Raw genomic sequence first — 20,994 nt, 5'->3', positions numbered from 1 at the left:
TCGATGTACCATCACAAGGGTCTTGGAAATATATTATGAAGGTTGAAAAGTTTCACAGTGTGCCTTTAAGGGAGAAATCCGTCCCGCGCATCTCTAATGTAGACTTTAAAAACAAACGACTAACGTTATATTTACATTAACAGTAGCCTAGGCTGCAATCTAGTGTATGTGAACCTTTTTGCAGATAAACACAAGTGCATTTTCGGACAAGTTAATTGAGTAGGCTAAATCATACTCCCAATACGGTAATTAATAACAGACTATAGTAAACACATTTCCTAAATAGGCCTGTGTATCTTACATTTTATGAAATAGTACCATTAGTTAAAAATAAAGTTTAAAATGCTTCCTGTTCGCATATTTCATAATAAAATGACAATTACCCTTTCTGAAATACAATTTTTTTGTCATCATTCATAGATTTCATGTTAAAATAATATACAGATGCACTACCCTCTTCAAAATACAGCTGATGTATTGTTGTACTTATTTATTGGAAAGTTTGCCAATGGATAAATCAGCTAATCCCAAAAATAATCAGATTAATCGGAAAAATAATGGTTAGATTAGTCGACTAATCAAAGAAATAATTGATAGATTAATCGACAACAAAAATAATCGTTAGATGCAGCCCTAATTTAAACATATACTCACAAATTCAGGCCCATCTGGGAATAAACTGTTGACTGCTGACTGTTATCCTGCAGGCCTTAGATGACAATAGCTGCAACTTCCAAGGAAGATGGTGCAAGATAAGCAACAAGCAACTCTTGTCTAATTTAGAATGCATGTCTGACTGAACTGGCTCTGACCAGTGGAGAGAACATCATCAAGCAAGATCACATTATTGTAACGTCTCAAGGTTGAAGATAACGATGAAGAAGAAGGATGCAAAGTCAAAGTACAAATAATAACCAAGGTTTAATTTTCCAACGTGAAAACAAACAGTACAGTGTGCTAGTGCACAAACATTGACCGACAACTGAAGAGTGACAAGGGAGAACTTAAATGCACAGAAGATAATGGGTGACGACAGGTGACGGTGATGATGAAGATTGACTAATTAACTAAACACAGGTGACAGAACTGAGGGCTCTGAGCCGGGCAGCGATGAGGGCTCAGAGCCGGGCAGCGATGAGGGCTCTGAGCCGGGCAGCGATGAGGGCTCTGAGCTGGGCGGGAACACCGGGGCGGCGATGTGACGATCGGGTGGTATCATGGCATGCCACGGGATGAAGCTTTCCAGACACCTGGAGAGTGCCTCTCTCCAGTCCAGACCGGAGAGATCTGGAAGCTCCCTCGGATCGACCACCTCGGCCCCAATCCGGTAACACGCCTTGATTGACTCGTTGCTTAAAGAGCTGGTGACAGCGAGAAGACAATCCTCCTGGTGTAGTCAAACAGATCGCGGCAATCCAGGGACAAAGCCGCGATCTGTCCAGCGAGCTCCCAAATCATCTTTTGGTCGGTCAATCTGTAACGTCTCAAGGTTGAAGATAACGATGAAGAAGAAGGATGCGAAGTCAAAGTACAAATAATAACCAAGGTTTAATTTTCCAACGTGAAAACAAACAGTACAGTGTGCTAGTGCACAAACATTGACCGACAACTGAAGAGTGACAAGGGAGAACTTAAATACACAGAAGATAATGGGTGACGACAGGTGACGGCAGGGCCGTCCATAAGGGGGGATAAAGGGGAACGTTTTCTGGGGCCCAGCCGCTAGAGGGGGCCCATGCAGTCCAGCTATAATTATGTTCATCCTATATAAGCAAAAGTTACCATATTTTATTTTGAACCAAAATAGCACCATTAATTGTTGAAAGTGAGAAAAAAATGCATTTTATTTAATGTTGCTTGAGTAAAATGTAGCCTGTGTCATAATGAAACACCCCTTTCCTGAAAATGGTCTGAGCTATTTTTTGTTGTACTTAATATCGCGAGCGGGCGCGGGCGCCGTGAGCGCTGAGCGAGCAGCAGGTACGAGTAGTGAGTTGTCGTCGAAAAAGATGAATAAAGCAAAAAAGCTGGCGGGGGCTAAACATAGAAAAAGAAAGAGGGAAAAGGAGATGGCATGTCAATTGATGAGACAGCAGCTAAATAAGTGGATGAAAGGCAACAGGTAGGATTTAAAGTGTGACGTCCAGGCATGTAGATCCATCTGGCCATCGGGACTACCGGGAGATTCCCAGTGGGCTGACGTGCTTTTTGGGCCGATGCATCCCATACTTTTTTTCTTTTTTTGTCTTAACGGCCCATAAAACTGTACATTCGTTTTGTTTTGTTTTGCTGAATCGGCGGCGCTGGGTTAGTGCCGGTGTAATGCATTGGTCAAAAAAAGTCAGCGTTAGTTTTTTTTCTGAAACACCGGCCCATGAAACAAGTAGATCAGCGGCCCATTGGTTCTTTGGAACTATACGGTTATCCGGACCAGTGACGGGTAGGTTAAGAGGCGGGGTTAGGGGTAGGCCATCGTATGGTCCAGATAACCGTATAGTACCGGTTCTTTTCTTGATGGTCACTGGGCTGGCCCAATCACATCTTTAATGTGAAGTATAGAAATATACTCTTTCAAGTATAGAAATTAGTACAAAACTAATTATGAAAGTTTCCTTTATTTTTCAGTGCATTTGTTTTACAATATATGGCTATTATATCATGGGATTAATATTATAACTATTATCATGTAGTAGTGTAATGTAGACTAAAACTAAAAGAGGTTTTAATTTTTAATTTGCACACTGAATATGGGTTGGAGTTTTTAATTTTGAACTTTCAAAGTGCACCAGATTGATGAATTTAACATTAAAAAGCACAACATTTTCTTACGGGGGTGCCCCCCAACCCCCCTACCCCCCTAGAGGTACAGAGGTCCACTCACCACAGCTTTACCAAAAATCCTGTAAGAAACACTGGTATTGCTATGGTAATGCAGTTTATATATTTATTTATTTATTTATTTATTTATTTATTTGATTAATCACTGTGGAGTATAGTTCAATTGTATTAATAAATGAATTTTTTTTACTTATTTCATCTATTAACTCTCACTCGTTCTTATTCACTCATTACATGGCACACTTATTTATTTATTTGCTGTTTTTTTTGTTTTGTTTTGTTTTGTTTTGTTTTGTCACTCAGTGACAGCAAAATTGTTGCTGCATACCCTTCTGACACTGGGTAGTTGCGCCCCTGAGTCTCTCTCAGTTAAATGTATGTGTTAATGTAGGAGAGAGAGAGAGAGAGAGAGAGCACACGCATGATATGAGTAGCCTATAGCAGATTTGGGGAGGGCCCATTCACTGGACCTTTTCAGGGGCCCAGTCATTTCTGTGGGCGGGCCTGGGTGACGGTGATGATGAAGATTGACTAATTAACTAAACACAGGTGACAGAACTGAACTAATGATGATGATGATACTAAAAACAAAGAAAACAAACAGAAAGTCCATGAAAAACGTGACAATTATGAGCTTTGGGGACTCCAATGCATGAGCTCTTTTGAGAGAGAAAGAGAAAAGAAAGGGAGAAATCCATCTGCTCACTCACCATAGCTTAAAGCTCCACATTGGATTTCCAAGACCCTAGCTCATGAAGCACCTCAGCAACCAGAATACTAGAGTGATGGAGGGTGGATGATTATCCTCCTTTACTTTAAAGGAATTCTTGAGCAAAGCACTTTAATTTTAAAATGGTTATTGTGGCCAATTTGATGAGCAGGTAATTCCCATGCACTTGATACACTTATCATGCATGTGCATGTCCTGTAATAAAACGAGGACACAGCGGCAAACACTTATGAAATGCCATCTTGTTTCAACATAAGAAAAAGGAGCTTACTCAACATGGGTTGCTGAAACTCAATATCCAATAATTTATTCAAATCAAAAAGCACAGGCTATATAAATCTTAGGAGTGATGGTTCATTCTTTTGAGTCACTGCTGATGGGAGACCAGCACTTGCACCATCAGCCAATATGTTTCTATACAATCCTCAGACAATCATCTCCTGAGGGATGTTTCCATAGCGTCAGCTACTGATCCAGCAATTAGGCATTAAGATATTGTAAACTTTAACATCATGAATTTATGTAAAGTTGCTTTGAAACAATATGTATTGAGAAAAGGGCTATGCAAATAAAAATAAAAAAAAAGTAAAAAAAATAAAAAAGAGAGACTGAGCTTCAGTAATATGAGTTGGTAAAGCATTCCAAAGCTTTGGAGCATGAAAAGGCCCCTCCACCCTATTAGAATTGTGGCTGCTGAATTTGGCACATAGCCTACGTAAGGGATAGGCTAATCCAGGGCTAGCTGTGCATGGAACGATTTTAATGGATGACATAAGTGCGTTAAAATCGTTTAATGCATAGCTAGCTGTGGATTATCCCACTTATACCATGGTCATTTGCCCGCATTAACAAATTGATGTTTGCTACGCAATATTTGACTGGGAGGGTAAAATTGATGGTTATTTTCGTCAGTCACGGCTTGTTAGATCTAACATTCTGTCCGCTTTCAATCAGACACAGAGATAAAATAGTGCGTAAGATTACAGTAATTTTAATGAATTAATTATAGCATTTATTTGAATTAATTATCCAAAGAGAGAGAGAGAGATGAGAGATTCGTACCTGTGTCTGTTGCGTCTCTCTCTCTATTAACATTGAAGCTGTGTACTTCAAAATAGCGACGTTACCCCCTCGTTGCTGAGAAATACAATGTAGGGATTCAGTAGCGAAGCTATTTTGTTGCTAAAAGTCACGTGGCAGTGCTGAAGTTTCTGTGCGGCGCGCAATGCACTGTGTTCAAGTGATGTGTATGTGCGCTTCAAAGAAAACAGCGCATTAATATAGAACGGTAATAAAACTGACTTGGAACTAACTGTGCATTAAACAGTTTTATTGCGCACCTTCCAGCCAATCCTAATCGAGTATTCAGACAGACCATGGTATAATTCAATTTATTGAGTGCAGAATTTAAAACACCAACCAGGAGAGGATTAAGTAATCAATGCGAGAAAAAAAAAAAAAATATATAAACTTAACATTGACAGTAATTTTGATATTTCTGAAAAAAATATACAAATCTTTTGACAGTATTCTGCACGAGGTTCAAATGACAAACTCACATCAGATATAACTCTGAGCTTTTCCAGTTAAGATTGAAGCTCCAAAACTCAACAAATAAAGAACCAACTTTGCAAAACTGGTGAGGAGAACCAATAAGAATACAACAGTACAGTACATCAGTCAGTGACAAATGCTGTATATTGAAATATCGGAAATGTGTTTAAAAATCATATCAACGTTATTGAAAAAAAAAAACAATCGCGATATATATTGTTGAATCAATGTCCAGCCTGTCACATGTCAGTGTATGTTTGGACTTTTGGATTGTTTTGATTTGTTCCTGTTTTCCTTTGTTCTGTTTCCGAGCCTGAGTCTGTTCCCGAGCCTGAGTCTGTTCCAGAACCTGTGTCTGTTCCTGAACTCCCTCTCCCACCACCTACCATCATAATTTCCTCATCCACGCCTCCGCTGCTTCCTGTCAGCCCCTCAGCTTACCCTTATTCCACCTTCTGTGATGTGGGGTCGCCGCGGGTCTGCTAGTCTCCAGCTCCATCATGGTCGGTGGATCCCTGGTCTCCGTCTCCGGCCTCCGTGACCAGGACTCCACCTCGGCTCGTCGGTCCATTAGCTCTACCTTGGCTCCCACCTCCCTCATCTCCACCGTGGTCCCTCAGTCCACCAGCTCCGCCGGGCTCCCTCATCCCTCCGGCTCCGCCTTGGTCGTTCGTCGGCCTGCCCTCGCCTCGGGACTACACTCCTCTGGCTTTGCCTCGTCCCTTCATCCCTCTGGCTCCGTTGGGCTCCTCACTCCCTCCAGCTCCACTTTGGTCCTCTGTCGCTCCGGCTCCACTGCGGCCTTCTGGATCCCCGCCTGCACCTCGGTCACCAGAGCCGTTGGCATCGCCATGTCCCTCGGGATCCTCAGCATCGCCTTGGCTCGTCAGCTCTCTGGCTTCATCCGGGTATCCTCTTCCACCTGCTCCGCCTCTGTCAGTCGGCCCCCTGGAGTCGCCTACCCTGCCTCCACCATGGCTCCTCCCTCCGTTTGCTCCACCCTGGCCGCCTGCTCCTCCCTGGCTGCCTGCACAGCCTGCTCTGCCCTGGCCACCTGCTCCTCCCTGGCTGCCTGCACAGCCTGCTCCTCCCTGGCTGCCTGCACAGCCTGCTCTGCCCTGGCCGCCTGCAAAGCCTGCTCTGCCCTGGCCTTCTGTCTGCCCTTCACCTGCTCTTCGTCCTCCTCCTGAGCTCCCTCCCTCCTTTCGCAGTTGGTCTATCTACGGCGCGAGGACACGCCTACTGGGAGGGGGGAGTACTGTCACATGTCAGTGAATGTTTGGACTTTTGGGTTTGTGTTTTGATTTGTTCCTGTTTTCCTTTGTTCTTTTCCTGCCACTCCTTCGTTTCCATGGTTACTGTCATTATCAGTTCAGTTGTATCACCTGTTTAATCATCATCGTCATTTTTATCACCTGTGTTCTGTTAATCTGTGTTTGTATTTAAGTTCTGTCTGTTCTGTCAGTCTTGGTCCGATCTCAGTTATATTTAGTGTGTGTTGCTACTTGTTCTGCCGTCCTGTGTTTAATTACCAATAAACCTTTGTTTTGGAATTATATCCTTGTCTCCGTCTGCCTTCCTGCAACCACCCGTGACACAGCCCTAGTTGTAGCTGTAAAAATGCTGTTTTATGTGCATGCTGGTCTAAATACATATGTTTTATATAATACAATGTATACAGGGCTTGACATTAACTTTTTTTGCTCACCACCCACTGTGGCTAGTGGTTTTCCAAAGTTACTAGCCACTCAGTATTTTCACTGGCCACAATTCTGACATCGATACCATGGGGAAAACTGCCGTATAGATATTTTTTATATTATCTCGTAATTTGGCAGCAGGAATATAAGGCTGACACATGGATGCATTATACTGTTACATGCATTTCTCAACTTTGTTTACGTTCACTTAAAACATACCTAACTGATTGTGTTTATGTGAATAGTCATCAAGGCATTGGTCCACCCTACTTCACCAAGGTCCACTCACTTTAAAATGTCTGGCCTCGTCACTGGTTTAAAGTAGCAACAAATCAAAATTGTGTTTACAATTTTTGAACAAAGTTTTTAAAGTTGCAACAGAATTGTTAGATAAACTTTGAATTAGATTTCAACTTAATATTTTTGATGCAACCTTTGTTGTTCCCTTGTTTGTATCCCCCAGTCAACTTGTCTGTAAATAATTTTCTCTATTTGTTTATGGTTAGACTTTTTATAATAGTTCTATAACTAAGTGACTGGACAAATTTGACAATAAATGTCCAGGTCACATTTTACCCCATGGATAATAAAGTAATTTATGTAGTATATCACAATTACAGTAAGCAATACTGCAACTATTGGTGGTAAAATGTGTTAAATTGTCATTAAAATTATTTATTTTTTATTTATTTATTTTGACCTAGACATGTTCTTGAGATGTTTCATGAGATTTACCCAACTTATTGCACATTTATTAGACAGTTCGCCTCGTGTAATTTGAAGTCAAGTGTTTTGATCAAGTACAAAATACTTAATAAGAGTTCCTTGTATGGTTTTATTGCCAGCTCACCACACAATAGTTATAACACTTCATTGTCCGCATGCAATCATTGCTGTTTTATCTCCCAATCATGTTTTTCTCTGTATCACTCTGTATTTAGCAGCAAAGGACCGAACTGCAACTAAAAACTCGACTGATGGCTGGGAGCAGTTTGTCTGATTTCACAGGCAAATTACACAAATCCCAAAAGGGGACTCATGACAACCTGGCCAAAGTGCAGAGAGACAGGTATGCGTGCACACTTCTCTAAAGTATAGAACTAAATGTTATAGGGATGCATTATATGTAAATAACAGTTTTAGCTGTAGTTTTTAATTTAAAGTTAAAAATTTTATATTTATTTACTGTTACTGAAAATGTATATATGTATCATTGTATATTTCTTTACTGATTTGAACATTTCTTAATGTTTCATAAACCATTTCAACATCATCTTTGATCCCATAGGCAGTTTATGTCAGACGTGTTAAATGAGTTAATGGTCGAGCTGCAGAAGAAAAACACTTTTCAAAGTCTCTTGTCAGCAGTAAGAGAGGACCGGAAGAAGAAAGTCCAACTTCTGGACATAATAAACAGGTCTTGACTTGTCAAATTATTTACCCCAAAATATCATGTACTGTACTATGTAGCCTCAAACAGTGAACATAGACCACATTTTACACAAACTGTAGGGAGGAAGAGGGTCGTCTCAAGATTAAAGCACTGCAAAAACAGTTACTTGACATTCACAAGCAAAAAACAGAGGAGTGCGAGGTAATCATCTGTGTCATTTTGCATTGAATGTTTTTTATTAATTCATATTTATTTGACTTGAACACTGTTAACATAATGTTCCTGATTTTACTGTGCATATTTCGCTGGTGTTTGTAAAGCATGAAGTGTGCTTAATTTTCATGGCAACAAAAGCTATGTTTCCATCCACCTATTTTTAATGCACATTTTGGGATATTGTATCAAAAACTGCTGGATGATACTAATACTATACTAAAAATACTAAATACTAAAAATGCGCATAAGTCATGCTGCTGCTGCTGCTGCATATGTAACATACATTAATTAACCTCATAGCAGATCTATACAGGTGGAGCTGGGAAAGATGGAGGGTTTCTGAAAGCGCGCTGCAGACTGCTAACAGCAACACTACCGATATTTGAAGAGTTTGGTTCCAAAACGCGATAAACGCCATTTAAAAAAAAATTGAGTTCCTGCAAAAATCAGTATTGTATAGGGTCAGTATTGAAAAGTCAATTTTAAATTTTATGTAAAATGCGATATCCGCCGTGTTATTCTGTCATGTTTTCTCCCTTTCTTTCCAAACCGCGACAAACGCCAGTCTCCTTTCTCTGCAGAATGAGATAAATCCGCTCAACCAATCACAGCGCATCATTCCACGCACTGTAAACAGTAACGGCAGCGCTTTGAATACACCCGGCATCCTAGTTTTTCCTATCTACTTTGTACTTTTTGATCAACAATCAAACAAAATCTTTTATAATTTTGACGGCATTGATGAACCTGTGGTGGTTTCTGCAGGGAAGAAACGTAAGCCATCGAAATCTAATCATTTACGTGAGGAGATTAAGAAGACGAGGCGCGGGAGGAGGAAAAATGCCGGCTGTTGCTTGTTCTCACACGACAGCATCAAACTTCTGTCACACTGACACGTTGAACCCAGGGGATCTTTTGAAAAACTTTCAGTTGTTTTACTCAAAGTCAACGAAAACCGAGCAGGACTAAGCCGTTTTACAGATGATCGCCGACAAAAAAGTTCAGGAGGTATTTCCTAGCGATAGCTGATTGAATGTATTTTTAGTCCAGTGCCTGTAACGTTAATAAGATATTGATCGAGTTCAGGCTGTCATATGTGGATGGATCAACTTATTTTGTTGTGTATTTTCAACAGTTTCAATATGAAAAATAACTTTTATATTGATTCAATGGATTAATTGCATTTGGGGAAAAAAAGTGTTATGAATTTATTGCATTTTGGGGAAAAAATGATCAGTTTTTATAATAAATCTTTGAAAATCAAAATCTGGATTTGAATTTGTTTTGTTATTATAACCTAAATATGCTATGTGAAAGTTTGAAACAGAAAATAGCGTTTTTCATCTTGCCAAATTCTTGGTAAAGAAAACACATTTTTACTCAAATTAATCAAAATGGATTTATCGCGTTTTGGAACCAAACGAATGTTGAGCCGCAGCTCATTGGCCACTGATGCAACAACAACCAATGTAGATAATGATGTACTCGCTACTAGGGCTGCACAATTAATCGCACTGAAACTGCACGAGATTTGGCAAAAGATGTGATTATTTTATGCGCAGCTTGTCAGTGCAGTGCGGCTGGTCGGTAGTAAATGCTGCTCCATCTGAACACCAGAGGGCGCTCTCGTGCAGACATGCCAAATATGCCCTGCCACAGAAGTAGATAATACCCCTCATTCCAGGAAATCCCTATCGCTGTAGCTGAATAAACAGGAGATTGAAATGCTTTGATTGATTAAACATGACCAATAAACACACAATTGCCTTATTTTGTGTAAGAAGCCACATCATCTCACAGAAGAATGCCCAACTGTCGTTATGAAGTGAGTTTGGAGTAAAAGCATGTTATTAAATGTTGTCTTTTGTTGGACAAGCTTATTAAATGCTTCTCATGTTTGGAAAGCTGTTTGACGCGTGTTGCTTTTTCAAATGCGCGTTATAAGTGATTCAAACTCACAGTCACAGTGCTTTCAAGATGGAGCAGCGTTTACAGAGCCGTACAACAATGACAAGCTGCACATTCAAAATAATCGCAGCCTTTGCAATTTGAAAATCGCGATAAGCCATCTCATTTTACATGCGATTACATGGAAATGGCGGTTAATCGTGCAGCCCTACTCGCTACCAAATGAATTAGACCTATAAGCCTGCGCCATCTAGAGTTCCATGCCAGAACTAGGTAATTCTGTCATGACAACTCTCGGGAGATTGGTATGTAAATAATAGAGATTGGCATGGAAATGGCAAAGTTAGTGTATTTGGTTGTGGTAGAATAGATCTGCTACGTTGCTGCAGAGCAAGTACCAGGACTTGCTACTGCCAATACATTCACAGACATTGCTGTGAGAATGCTGCTGCAGCATATGTAACATACATGAATTAACCCCCAACAAAGCAGGAAACAACAGAAAATGGCAGAGCCCTCTTCAACACAAACATCCAAACAGATCTTTTTACATGTTGTACAACCAATGCCAGAAAGCTGTGGGCAACAGCTTAAAGAAGACTATTGCTATACATTTGTAAAGCCACTTTTTACCCTACACAGTTGCACAGGGTAATGAGAGAAATAGACAATACAAGTAATAAACACATGATGTTGAGTGAGAAAACAAGCTGCTGCATCAGCATATATGCATATATCTGCACAATGATGACATAGACAGGAGACTGGAAGGGATGGGAAAAAACACCCCCAAAGACAGCAGATCTATCGCCAAGCAATATGTACGGCTTCTTTTTTTTTTTTCATGGGACAGCATATTTTACTATCTATGTGTGCCTTGGCTACCTTGCTGACTGGCTTAACACTAGTGACCTAAGGCTATCTGCGCCTTGGCTACCTTGCCGACCAGGGGTGCGTTTCCCGAAAGCATCGTTAGCCAACTATGGTCGCAAGTTCCCTCGTTACCAATAGAGTTCAATGGACATTGCGATGAACTTGCGACCATAGTTGGCCAACGATGCTTTCGGGAAACGCACCCCAGCTTAACACTAGTGATTTAAGGCTATGCATGCTTTGGCTATCTTGCAGACCAGCTTAACATTATATAAATGCATGCTATGTGTTCTTGTAAACAATAGATATAAAGATGGACAAGCTGATAGAGATAGGAACCCAGCAACCACCTGAGCAAGTATCATCAATAAGTCATATGATAATGATTACAAAACCCTCATGGTCTTATTTAATAAATGAAAAGCCAATTGGAGTGATAATGTATGACATAGCCTAATCTTGTTCTGATGCTGCATCAACATGTTAAGCCTAGCTAATGAAAACATTACCCCTGAAATAAAAGAATGTCTTTTTTTTGCTTATTTTACTTTAACCTCCTCATCCATAGCTTAGACAGCGTATACTCACAGAGAAAACAAACAATAGACTTAGTAAATCACTCCACAAAACTATAAACAGAGGCTTAGTTTAACAGTATTGATTGTTGTTTTAGCGTGACTCAAGCATCTGAATCAACCACACACATTTAGCATATCTAATAAAAACATTGCTCTTTGAAATAAATGAATGCGTTGTCAATAAACTTTTGCAGCTAAATCTATGAACGCTGTTTAAAGCGCAAATGCGTATATCACTTTAACTGTTTTCATATCCATGCTAACACGTATACAACAGCGATGACATACAATAGTATGTCAGCAATACTGCGGTTGCATACAGTAAACACTGCTGTTATATGCTTCAGTGATTCACTCGTGCAAATGTTAACATGACACTAGTTTAAAACATTTCTAACATAAAGCTAGTTTAAAACTTGTAAAGATGGCTCCATTTAGGAATTAATAACTGGACCACACAATATGCACAGAGATGTGGAATAAAACATCAATCATTTATCTTAGATGTTGATTCCAGATGCGTTCTGAAAGCGTGCTGCAGACTGTTAACAGCAACACTACCGGTATTTGTTTGAATGTTGAGCCGCAGCTCATTGGCCGCTGATGCAACAACAACCAATCAGCTTTGCTATGTAGATAATGATGTGATCGCTACCAAATGAGTTGGACCTATCAGCCTGCGCCATCTAGAGTTTCATGCCATAACTAGGTAATGATATTTAGTGCCAGTTTATCAGAAAGCAAATGTTTCATGCAATATTCCAATTTTGCACATTAGTTAAATTCACAACCTTTGGATGGAAACATAGCTAATGTCACAATGCAAAGAATCCTAATTGTTGACAAAAGCTGATACACAAAAGTACTGCGTCATCTTTACTTTTGAACTTTGGTCTAAAATGTTGGACAAATACACATGTGGCTTGCAGTCTGGCTGAAAAAAACTATTTTCTTCCCAGAGGCTTGAGGAGTTGTTGGACTACCTGAGGATGCAGGCACAGAACATGAGGGTGAGGACAAACCGACAAGAGAAATTTGTGAAGAGCTGTGCCGAACAGCTAGTCTGCCAAGGGCTGAAACTCAACAGTCACAAAGAGAAAGGACTAGAAGATGAAGTTCGGGTGTGTGTTTGACAACTTGTTCTGCAACCTCTATGTTGCATCATTTTGTGTAACTTTTTACACTTTCAGACAAGCCAACATTTAATTAATCATTTATATTATTAAATATTGAGAAACAAAGAAAGTCCATTTAGGAACAATGGCATTTTATTTTATTTTAACTGCCATTTTGGTAATTTTTACATCAATACGGTCAAGTGACAGAAGTCAGGACTTTTATAAATTTACTTTCCAATTAACAAGTTTATAATTAAAATTCCAATAATTCTGATTCCCAAACATACTGTAAAACCCACATACCATCATATTTTGATTTACAACTTCCACTTTTGGTTGCACTCTCAGATACTGCAAGAGAAAACTGAGGAGGAAAAGAATGTTCACATGGAGATGGAGATCTTCCTAAAAAGACAACATGCAGTGAGTGAAGCACAACTTAATTTTATGTAACGTAATTCATAAAGCTTTATAAAACAAACTAGATTTGTACTTGCAGGGATGTGCACCTCTGATTGTACCCCAATTCGTATAGAGTAGGGTGTCCTGTCTTGCTCCTGAAGGGCCACTGTCCTGCAGAGTTTAGCTCCAAGCCTAATCAAGTAAATCAAGATCTTCAGGATATTCCCGTCAATGCGAGTCATACATAATTGAAAAAGCGATGATGGCAAATAATGTCAACTCAGGTGGACACCAACTGCGATCACATTAATCTTTTCAATGGCGCAATGGAGGACGAAGGCTCAACTCAATGTATTGATGATTTTTAAAGATGGTGTGGAAAGCAAAAGCTTATATTGTAATTTCCTCCGCATCCATTGCAAATCGCGCCGTTTTTACTTCCTTTCTGGATCAGTATGTCTACCTTGGGTTGTTTCACCAAGCATATAGTGTAAATGCAGATCACTTTTCACTTTTAAAAGAAGATGTAAGCTGGTCGTCAAACAAATCCAAAATAGTCAACAAATTGGAATTGGGCATCAAGACCAGCAGTGTAAATGCAGTCTTAGTAATAGTGTCATTTGAACTATGTTGGTTCAACATTATAGGACTGCTGTTAATGACATCATGCAAATGTGATGGAATAATAACTTCTGCTATTTAATTCAAGATGGCAATTCATGTCTATTTTTGTTCCATTTGCCCTCTCTGATAAGGCCCCCTGAAATCATCCTAACCTTCCCCTTGTTATTGTGCTCCTGATAATGAGTAACTATGCTTCTAACCATAGTTCGAGAGTTGTTGTTCCGACCACGCGACTTTACTATGCTGTTTGCGAATTTTATTTTGAACTATATCCCCGTGTCCGAATGTGTATATGTCCCTACTTTATAGTAGGTGAAAAACAGAATGTGAGATGAGTAGTACATTCTTATTCATAATACTCATAATACAGTAGGCTACAAGTACCCAGATCACCTACTATATGACTTGACTTCCGGTGAGATTCTGAAGTGCACATCTGATAAACACTGTACTGTCCCATGAGGCCATGGAGAGGAGTTGTGAATAGCCATGAAGCCATGCAACTGATGCTGGTAGTTAATGTGACAGTGAAAACATGGCAGATGTAATAAGTCAGAATTTCATCCAAACTAACCATATTTACTCAAATCATTGAAATATGTTGTTAACGACGGAACTTGCAACCATTGTTGGCTAATGATGCTTTTGGGAAACGCACCCCAGAATGTTAAGAATTTCCATGCTGCTCACCACTGAAACTTTGGTAATGAAGCTGGCTGACTAAATTGTCTTGTTGGTTATGCTTGGAGTTCTGTTTGTAAGCACTTTAATTAAGCCTATTCTGATGCAAATACACCAGGATTAATTGCTGTCACTGAACTTTTTGTGCCTAAAAGAACTTAGGGAAAAAGTTCCAGTTTTGGATCCAGCGGTATGAAAAAGACATGGAGGAGAAGGAGCAAGAGATCACTGCTCTAAAGAATAAAAGAAACAACAGCCAGGCACGAATTCAAGAGCTGTCCAAAAAGGTTTTTATATGAAAAGCATTTGTGTTACATGTTAACTGTAACCTGATTTGCATTCCTTTTAAAATTCCTTTTGAGAGAGTCAGTATCAATAAGCTGCAAAAAACTTTTTATACCTCAGTGCAGAGACATGCAAGAGGTTATCATTGAGGACAGGATGGAGAAGAAATGTTTGCGTGAACAGCTGGAGAAAGAGCATAAGGAGAGAGATGCAGCAACTAAGGTAACGTATAGCTTAATTCCAGGAAAACTAGGTAAAAGGATAATGGCTATGAGAAGATGTATCATTTTATTAAGTCATTACTTTTGAAGCAGATAATGCTGTTACCAAATCTGGTATTTTCGGGGCTTAATGGAACTGATACCTATATGCACTTTGTGTTTGGTGTTTTTTTCAGCAACTTCATTAAATATTTTGTGGAGTCAATTTTGTGCAATTTTGAGTATCATTCAGAATTTAAATGAGAATTCCAATTTAATCCCTGAATTTGAGTTTAATTTGAATTGAGGTATAAGCATAGTCTGGCTATCACCAGGCCAAGCTCAATCTTTTAAGACTGAACATTGGTCTGGGGAGTCTGCTCTGTATTTTCTACTGCACAAGAGGTGTGATCAACGGGCATAGTTCAATAGAGCGTCACAGTCCCGCCCACAGCCGGTGCCGGAAGTAAAAATTCAATACAATTTCTCCATTGACAGTTGGGGTATAAGCCATAAAAACGTAACCATACATGGTAGACTTAAAACCAGCTACGGCTGTACTAAGCGATTGTATATGCTCATATAACCGCCAAAAGTTCATGGGGCACTAACCTTGTTTTGAGATAAATGCCTTTTATTCGCGATGTCTTGGAGAAGTACTTCATTACCCACAATCCTGAACAATCCCACAATCCCACAGAGATGCATCTGATTGGTGGAGCTCGTGTAACTGTCTGGTTAAACCCCGCGAAAGTCCGTGAAGACTGAAGATCATTAAAAAAAAGAAATAAAAAAAAAACCTGTGTTGCGTTTTTTGCACGGTAGACTTATCAGTGCAATCATGATCTCCTTGGCTGCCATGATGGCTTTTTTCAAGGTGGAAAACAAAAGTGTTAAAAGGGGTGAAAACCACTTCAAATCGGGTCATGTAGTTGAGTGTAGCGTGTCCGAGGGTCAGCTTGTGGGTTTTGTAAGGGCCAGCATGAGGGACAGGGAGGGAGATGGCAACGTTAGTTAGCATTATCGTTCACTTTAGCTAGACTACTGTAGCCTTCATATGGTATGAGTCATATCAAGCATTTTATGATGCCATTGTCAAAACAATATTTAGCTTAGGCATACCTCTTCATGCATTTACTGAACATTTGTGTAATAATTCATGGCAAGTTAATAAACTGAATATGATGCACTTTCTGGTTTGCTGATCATCACTTTTTAATTTTCACTTGTTGTTATTAAGAAAATACATTAAATGTTATTAAAATTAAGGATGAACTATAACTTAATGAATAAAATGAGCATGGACCACAAGTGGGAAATGAAGACCACAAGTGGGCCGCTGAAACTGATGAGCAGAACGCCGCGGACCGCCAGATCTGCACCCGTGAGCCGCGGACCACCAGCCTTGCTATCCAGTCTTTTCATTTCCCTCCCACCCTCGCAGGCTGTTGGTCTAAATTGTTGGTCGCAAATTAACACAAAAGTGGTCAAGCGTATAACTAGACGCGGCAGGCGCGAATTTGACGCGCTATTCGCGTCCGGTGTGAACGCACAAGAGCGTGACCCGGCTACCAGCAGTTTCATAAACACGTCCACACACAACACAACATGTCACGGCATCACTCTTGGGGAATCGATGGAAACGACGTGTTGACGACTGAGCGGTGATTGCAGTCAGGTACAAAGCACTGCACCATGTTGCTAACGTTATCGTTAACCGCTTTTCACACACGCACACAATATAAAATACACGATGATAAATATAAAATTCAATACACAATACCTATATAAAACAGTATTATTTACACGATTACTAAAAGAACTGCTATAAACTGCACAAGAAAAAGTTTGCGTGGCTGTCGTCAGATTTGAAAGTCGCTCAAAAGGCTCTTTCGCGGTTGTGGCTTCAGTCGACTTCAGTGAGGCGCGGTGGTTTATGGGATGAGTAGTTCCTTCGCTCGGAAATGAAAATATGTACACAGTCTTGTACCTTTGAGTTTTTTTGGATTTTCTCATCGTTTTTTCACTCGAAATGATATGTTGTATGCCTATGAGTTCAGCCGTAGCTGGTTATTCTCAGACATGCTCTAAAACTCTTTAGATACGGATTTTTCAAAACGTCAATGGGAGAAATGAATGGGAAATTTACTTCCGGCACCTAAGCTCTCTCGGGCTGTGGGCGGGACTGTGACGCTCTATTGACTCTGTACGCAATTGGATAGTCCTTCAACCAATCAGACCAACGATCCGGGTGACGTACTTTGCAGAGTGACGCGAAAACTCCAGGCAGGAAATGTGTAACCAAACGTGTTGATCAGCGGTTTGCAGAAGCAGCAATGGAATTGAGCGATTTTTGCAGGTTGTGCAAAAAAAAACATGAAAGTTAGTAGTATTTACACCCACTCGAGCGAGTTGTTTGCTAAAAAGAAGCCATTGAGCATCGTCGAGAGGAATTGGACAGAGCCGCAATTAAAAGGAATTGGACAGAGCCGTAATGGCTCTGGAATTGGATTGGATTTGTAACCATGTAACCATAGTGACTAAAGAGTGGCGGGAAACTAGAACAAAGGTAACTTAACAGAACATAACTGTGACAGTGTGTGTGTGTGTGAGAGAGAGAGAGAGAGAGAGAGAGAGAGAGAGAGAATGTATAACTAAATACTAATTTTAAAAGTTCAATAATTTTTAAATAAATGATTTTCCAGAATGCAGTAATTTATCTGAATATTAACTGATCAAAAAAAAACGTGGTAGATATTTTGTGGTGCTTTATGTCAAAATTAAACTTAGTTTTGATAGCTGTAAATTTTAACAGCATTGAAAAAAAGGCATAATTAGTCTAAATTTTATTATTCGTCTAGTCTCAAAACTTGTGTTAAGGCCTATTCACACCAAGAACAAAAACTCTACCGATAACTATTTTGATAACCATATTAGCATCCACCTCATTGGACAATAAATAAACTATTCAGTTATGTTCTAATTACATAATGCCACGCTCGTGTAGTTGTAGCACCATCCAAAACATGCACAGGTAAAATAAAGACAATGAATCTTTAATGAACACGGAGATTACTCAGGAGACCAATTAAACACAATCTACACATAAATAATGATAATAACCTACAGGGAACCAAACAAAACAGGGAGTATACATGTACATTTATAACAGTACTCCATATGTAACAATACTCCACCCTTCCCAGAAGGTGCGTCCTTGTGCCGTAACTTAGTAGTCAACAGTAGAGGGAGGGGGTTTTTGAGGAGGGGGCAGAACTGCAACGGATAGGACCCTGGATTAGCTGGCAGAGAGTGATTCCATGGTGAAATCGAAGGAAGGAGGGGCCAAGGTGGAGCACTGATGGATGGTCCAGGTGGATCCTGGGAACCTACTGATGGAGGCTAAGTTGGAAGACATAGAGACCCAGGCGGAAGGGGTGGAAGGCTGAGGTGCAGTTGGAGGCCCGGAAACCATGTTGGAGCCGAGGAAAAGCAGAGCCGGGGTGGAGCCGATGTGCTGACAGGCTAATGTGGATTCATGGGCCTGAAGGCCCGAGGTGAAGCCGAGGGATCTGCATCACCATGCTGAGCTGTGGATCGGGAAGCTTGAGGCAGAGTCGGAGGGCTGGAGAGCTTGTGGAGAGGGTGGAGCCGAGGAGCGACACCAGCATAGACAGCAGTTCCAGGAGGGTCAAGACCAGGGAGTCGGGCAGGACTGACTGGGACACAGTAGCTAGTATAGGAGATTGGGCGGGGACATCGGAGGAAGGACTCCGGGTGAAATTGGAACATCTAAACAGCCGGACAGGACCAGCAGAGAAGAAGAGAATTCGAGGATGGGGACTAGGGTGGGACCTGGATCTTTAGATCATCCAGAATTTCAAAATAAAAGTCAAAATAACAAAACCTAACCATAACACATAATTGCAGCACACACTTTAAAGTATGGGAGGATTTTGATTGGCTTTCAATGTTTTCCTAGTTTACAAACTGTTTAAATTTTTTTTTTAAATAAAGAAATAATAATAATAATAATAATAATAATAATAAATATATATATATATATATATATATATATATATATATATATATATATATATATATATATATATATTATTCTCTTAGAGTTAGAATGATTTTTTTAATCACTGAACATTGATACAAATTATCATTATAGTTATCGTTCATGGTGTAAACAAGCCTGTGTTTAGACTAATGAATTTTTATTTATTTTTTGTCTTATTGTGCCAATTATTTCCTTACATCAGTAAAGTATTTTTCTATTTTTATTATTTCCTATTTTTGACACTCATATTGCAGCTCATTTTTAAGGCTTTCTTTTTTTTAGTCTTATTTTTATTCTTATTTATTTCTTTTTTCTTTCTTTTTTTTTTATTCTTAATTCAGTCCAATCCTTTTGTGGTAAGTATAGATAGTAAATTTCATGTCAGCACATTAAGCTGTTGGCATGTTACACAACAATGCTTTGAACATTTCAAAAAGCATTTATACTTCAATCAGAAAACTACTACTACTACTAATAATAATGATAATAATAATAATGAAGAAAAAAAAAATAGTTACAATAGTTGCATACTCAACTTTTGGAGCTAGGCAAAAAAAGAATTGTCCACACATTTGCAATATGGGTAAGACAATTTTAAAACATAGGTATGTCTAATCCCTAATATACTTAATTATCTTTTATTTCATGTATCTCTTTTCAGATCCAAGCCTGGTGGCGGGGGACTCTCGTACGCAGAGGACTGGGTTCACCTAAAAAAGCAACCAAATCCAAGTCTAAAGGTGGCAAAAAAGGCAAAAATAAGAAGAAATAATGACTGTCACAATACAATATACAATTAAAGTCATTGCCAGAGCATCAGCAGAGTGACAGTTTGATGATCAAAAATGTAATTTTAAGATTTTTACATCATGTTCTGGGAGATGGTTTATGAGAGGAGGGGATACTAACCAGATTATAGGTGAAAACTAACACTAAAAGGTCACTCATGTTAGTACAAACAGTTAGAGAGATGTGGGTTTAAAATAAAAATAAAAAATCTCTTTATTAAGAAGACAAACAATGAAAATAAAATTGATGAAATTATCTGGAACCTGTAAAACCTGTGAATATTGTGCATGCACACTGACCTGATACATGGAATTCCATTCTAAATTCTCAATGTTCTGTATTTAGTGCTACACAGCAACTTGTCGCATTACACGGCTACTTGCCACATAAGTAAATAATTAGACATGAAATATAGACGGTGGGCCGAACGCGTTTTTCGTGTTGTTGATCGATCTCCATCGATAGAGTATACGCTTCTTTTATGTACGATATTAAGTAATTATATGTAGTCAAATAAAATTTGTTGGCAATTCTGGTTTGATCATATATTTTCACAAATGTATGTTTTGATTGTCAATCTTCTTAGGCAAATCGCGGGACAGCTCTAGTAGCTGAACCAATCGGATTGGAGTTTTTAACATCATTAAAAATACTAACCAATCGCAGACGGATAATAATAGTTGTCAGAATGGGAAAGAAAGGTGATTTAAGCAATTTTGAGCGTGGCATGGTTGTTGGTGCCAGACGGGCCGGTCTGAGTATTTCACAATCTGCTCAGTTACTGGGATTTTCACGCACAACCATTTCTATGGTTTACAAAGAATGGTGTGAAAAGGGAAAAACATCCAGTATGCGGCAGTCCTGTGGGCGAAAATGCCTTGTTGATGCTAGAGGTCAGAGGAGAATGGGCCGACTGATTCAAGCTGATAGAAGAGCAACTTTGACTGAAATAACCACTCGTTACAACCGAGGTATGCAGCAAAGCATTTGTGAAGCCACAACACGCACAACCTTGAGGCGGATGGGCTACAACAGCAGA

General features: G+C 39.5%; 1 protein-coding gene across 2 annotated transcripts in view; it reads left to right on the top strand.

Annotated features, from left to right (window-relative positions):
* The window catches only part of drc9 (dynein regulatory complex subunit 9), a 28,065-nt gene extending 7,580 nt beyond the window's left edge, over positions 1-20,485 (top strand). For both annotated transcript variants that reach the window (XM_084125116.1, XM_084125115.1), the window contains 8 exons: positions 7,764-7,891; positions 8,111-8,239; positions 8,335-8,416; positions 12,750-12,911; positions 13,257-13,331; positions 14,771-14,902; positions 15,021-15,122; positions 19,828-20,485. In XM_084125116.1, coding sequence (XP_083981242.1) covers positions 7,764-7,891; positions 8,111-8,239; positions 8,335-8,416; positions 12,750-12,911; positions 13,257-13,331; positions 14,771-14,902; positions 15,021-15,122; positions 19,828-19,938 — 921 coding nt within the window. In that variant the 3' untranslated portion in view covers positions 19,939-20,485. The remainder of the gene's footprint in view (positions 1-7,763; positions 7,892-8,110; positions 8,240-8,334; positions 8,417-12,749; positions 12,912-13,256; positions 13,332-14,770; positions 14,903-15,020; positions 15,123-19,827) is intronic.
* The last annotated feature ends 509 nt before the right edge of the window (positions 20,486-20,994 follow it).

The sequence above is a fragment of the Abramis brama genome, assembly GCF_963993115.1.
Source record: "Abramis brama genome assembly, chromosome: 9".
Taxonomy (NCBI): Eukaryota; Metazoa; Chordata; class Actinopteri; order Cypriniformes; family Leuciscidae; genus Abramis; species Abramis brama.
This window is presented reverse-complemented; position numbering and strand designations above follow the sequence as displayed.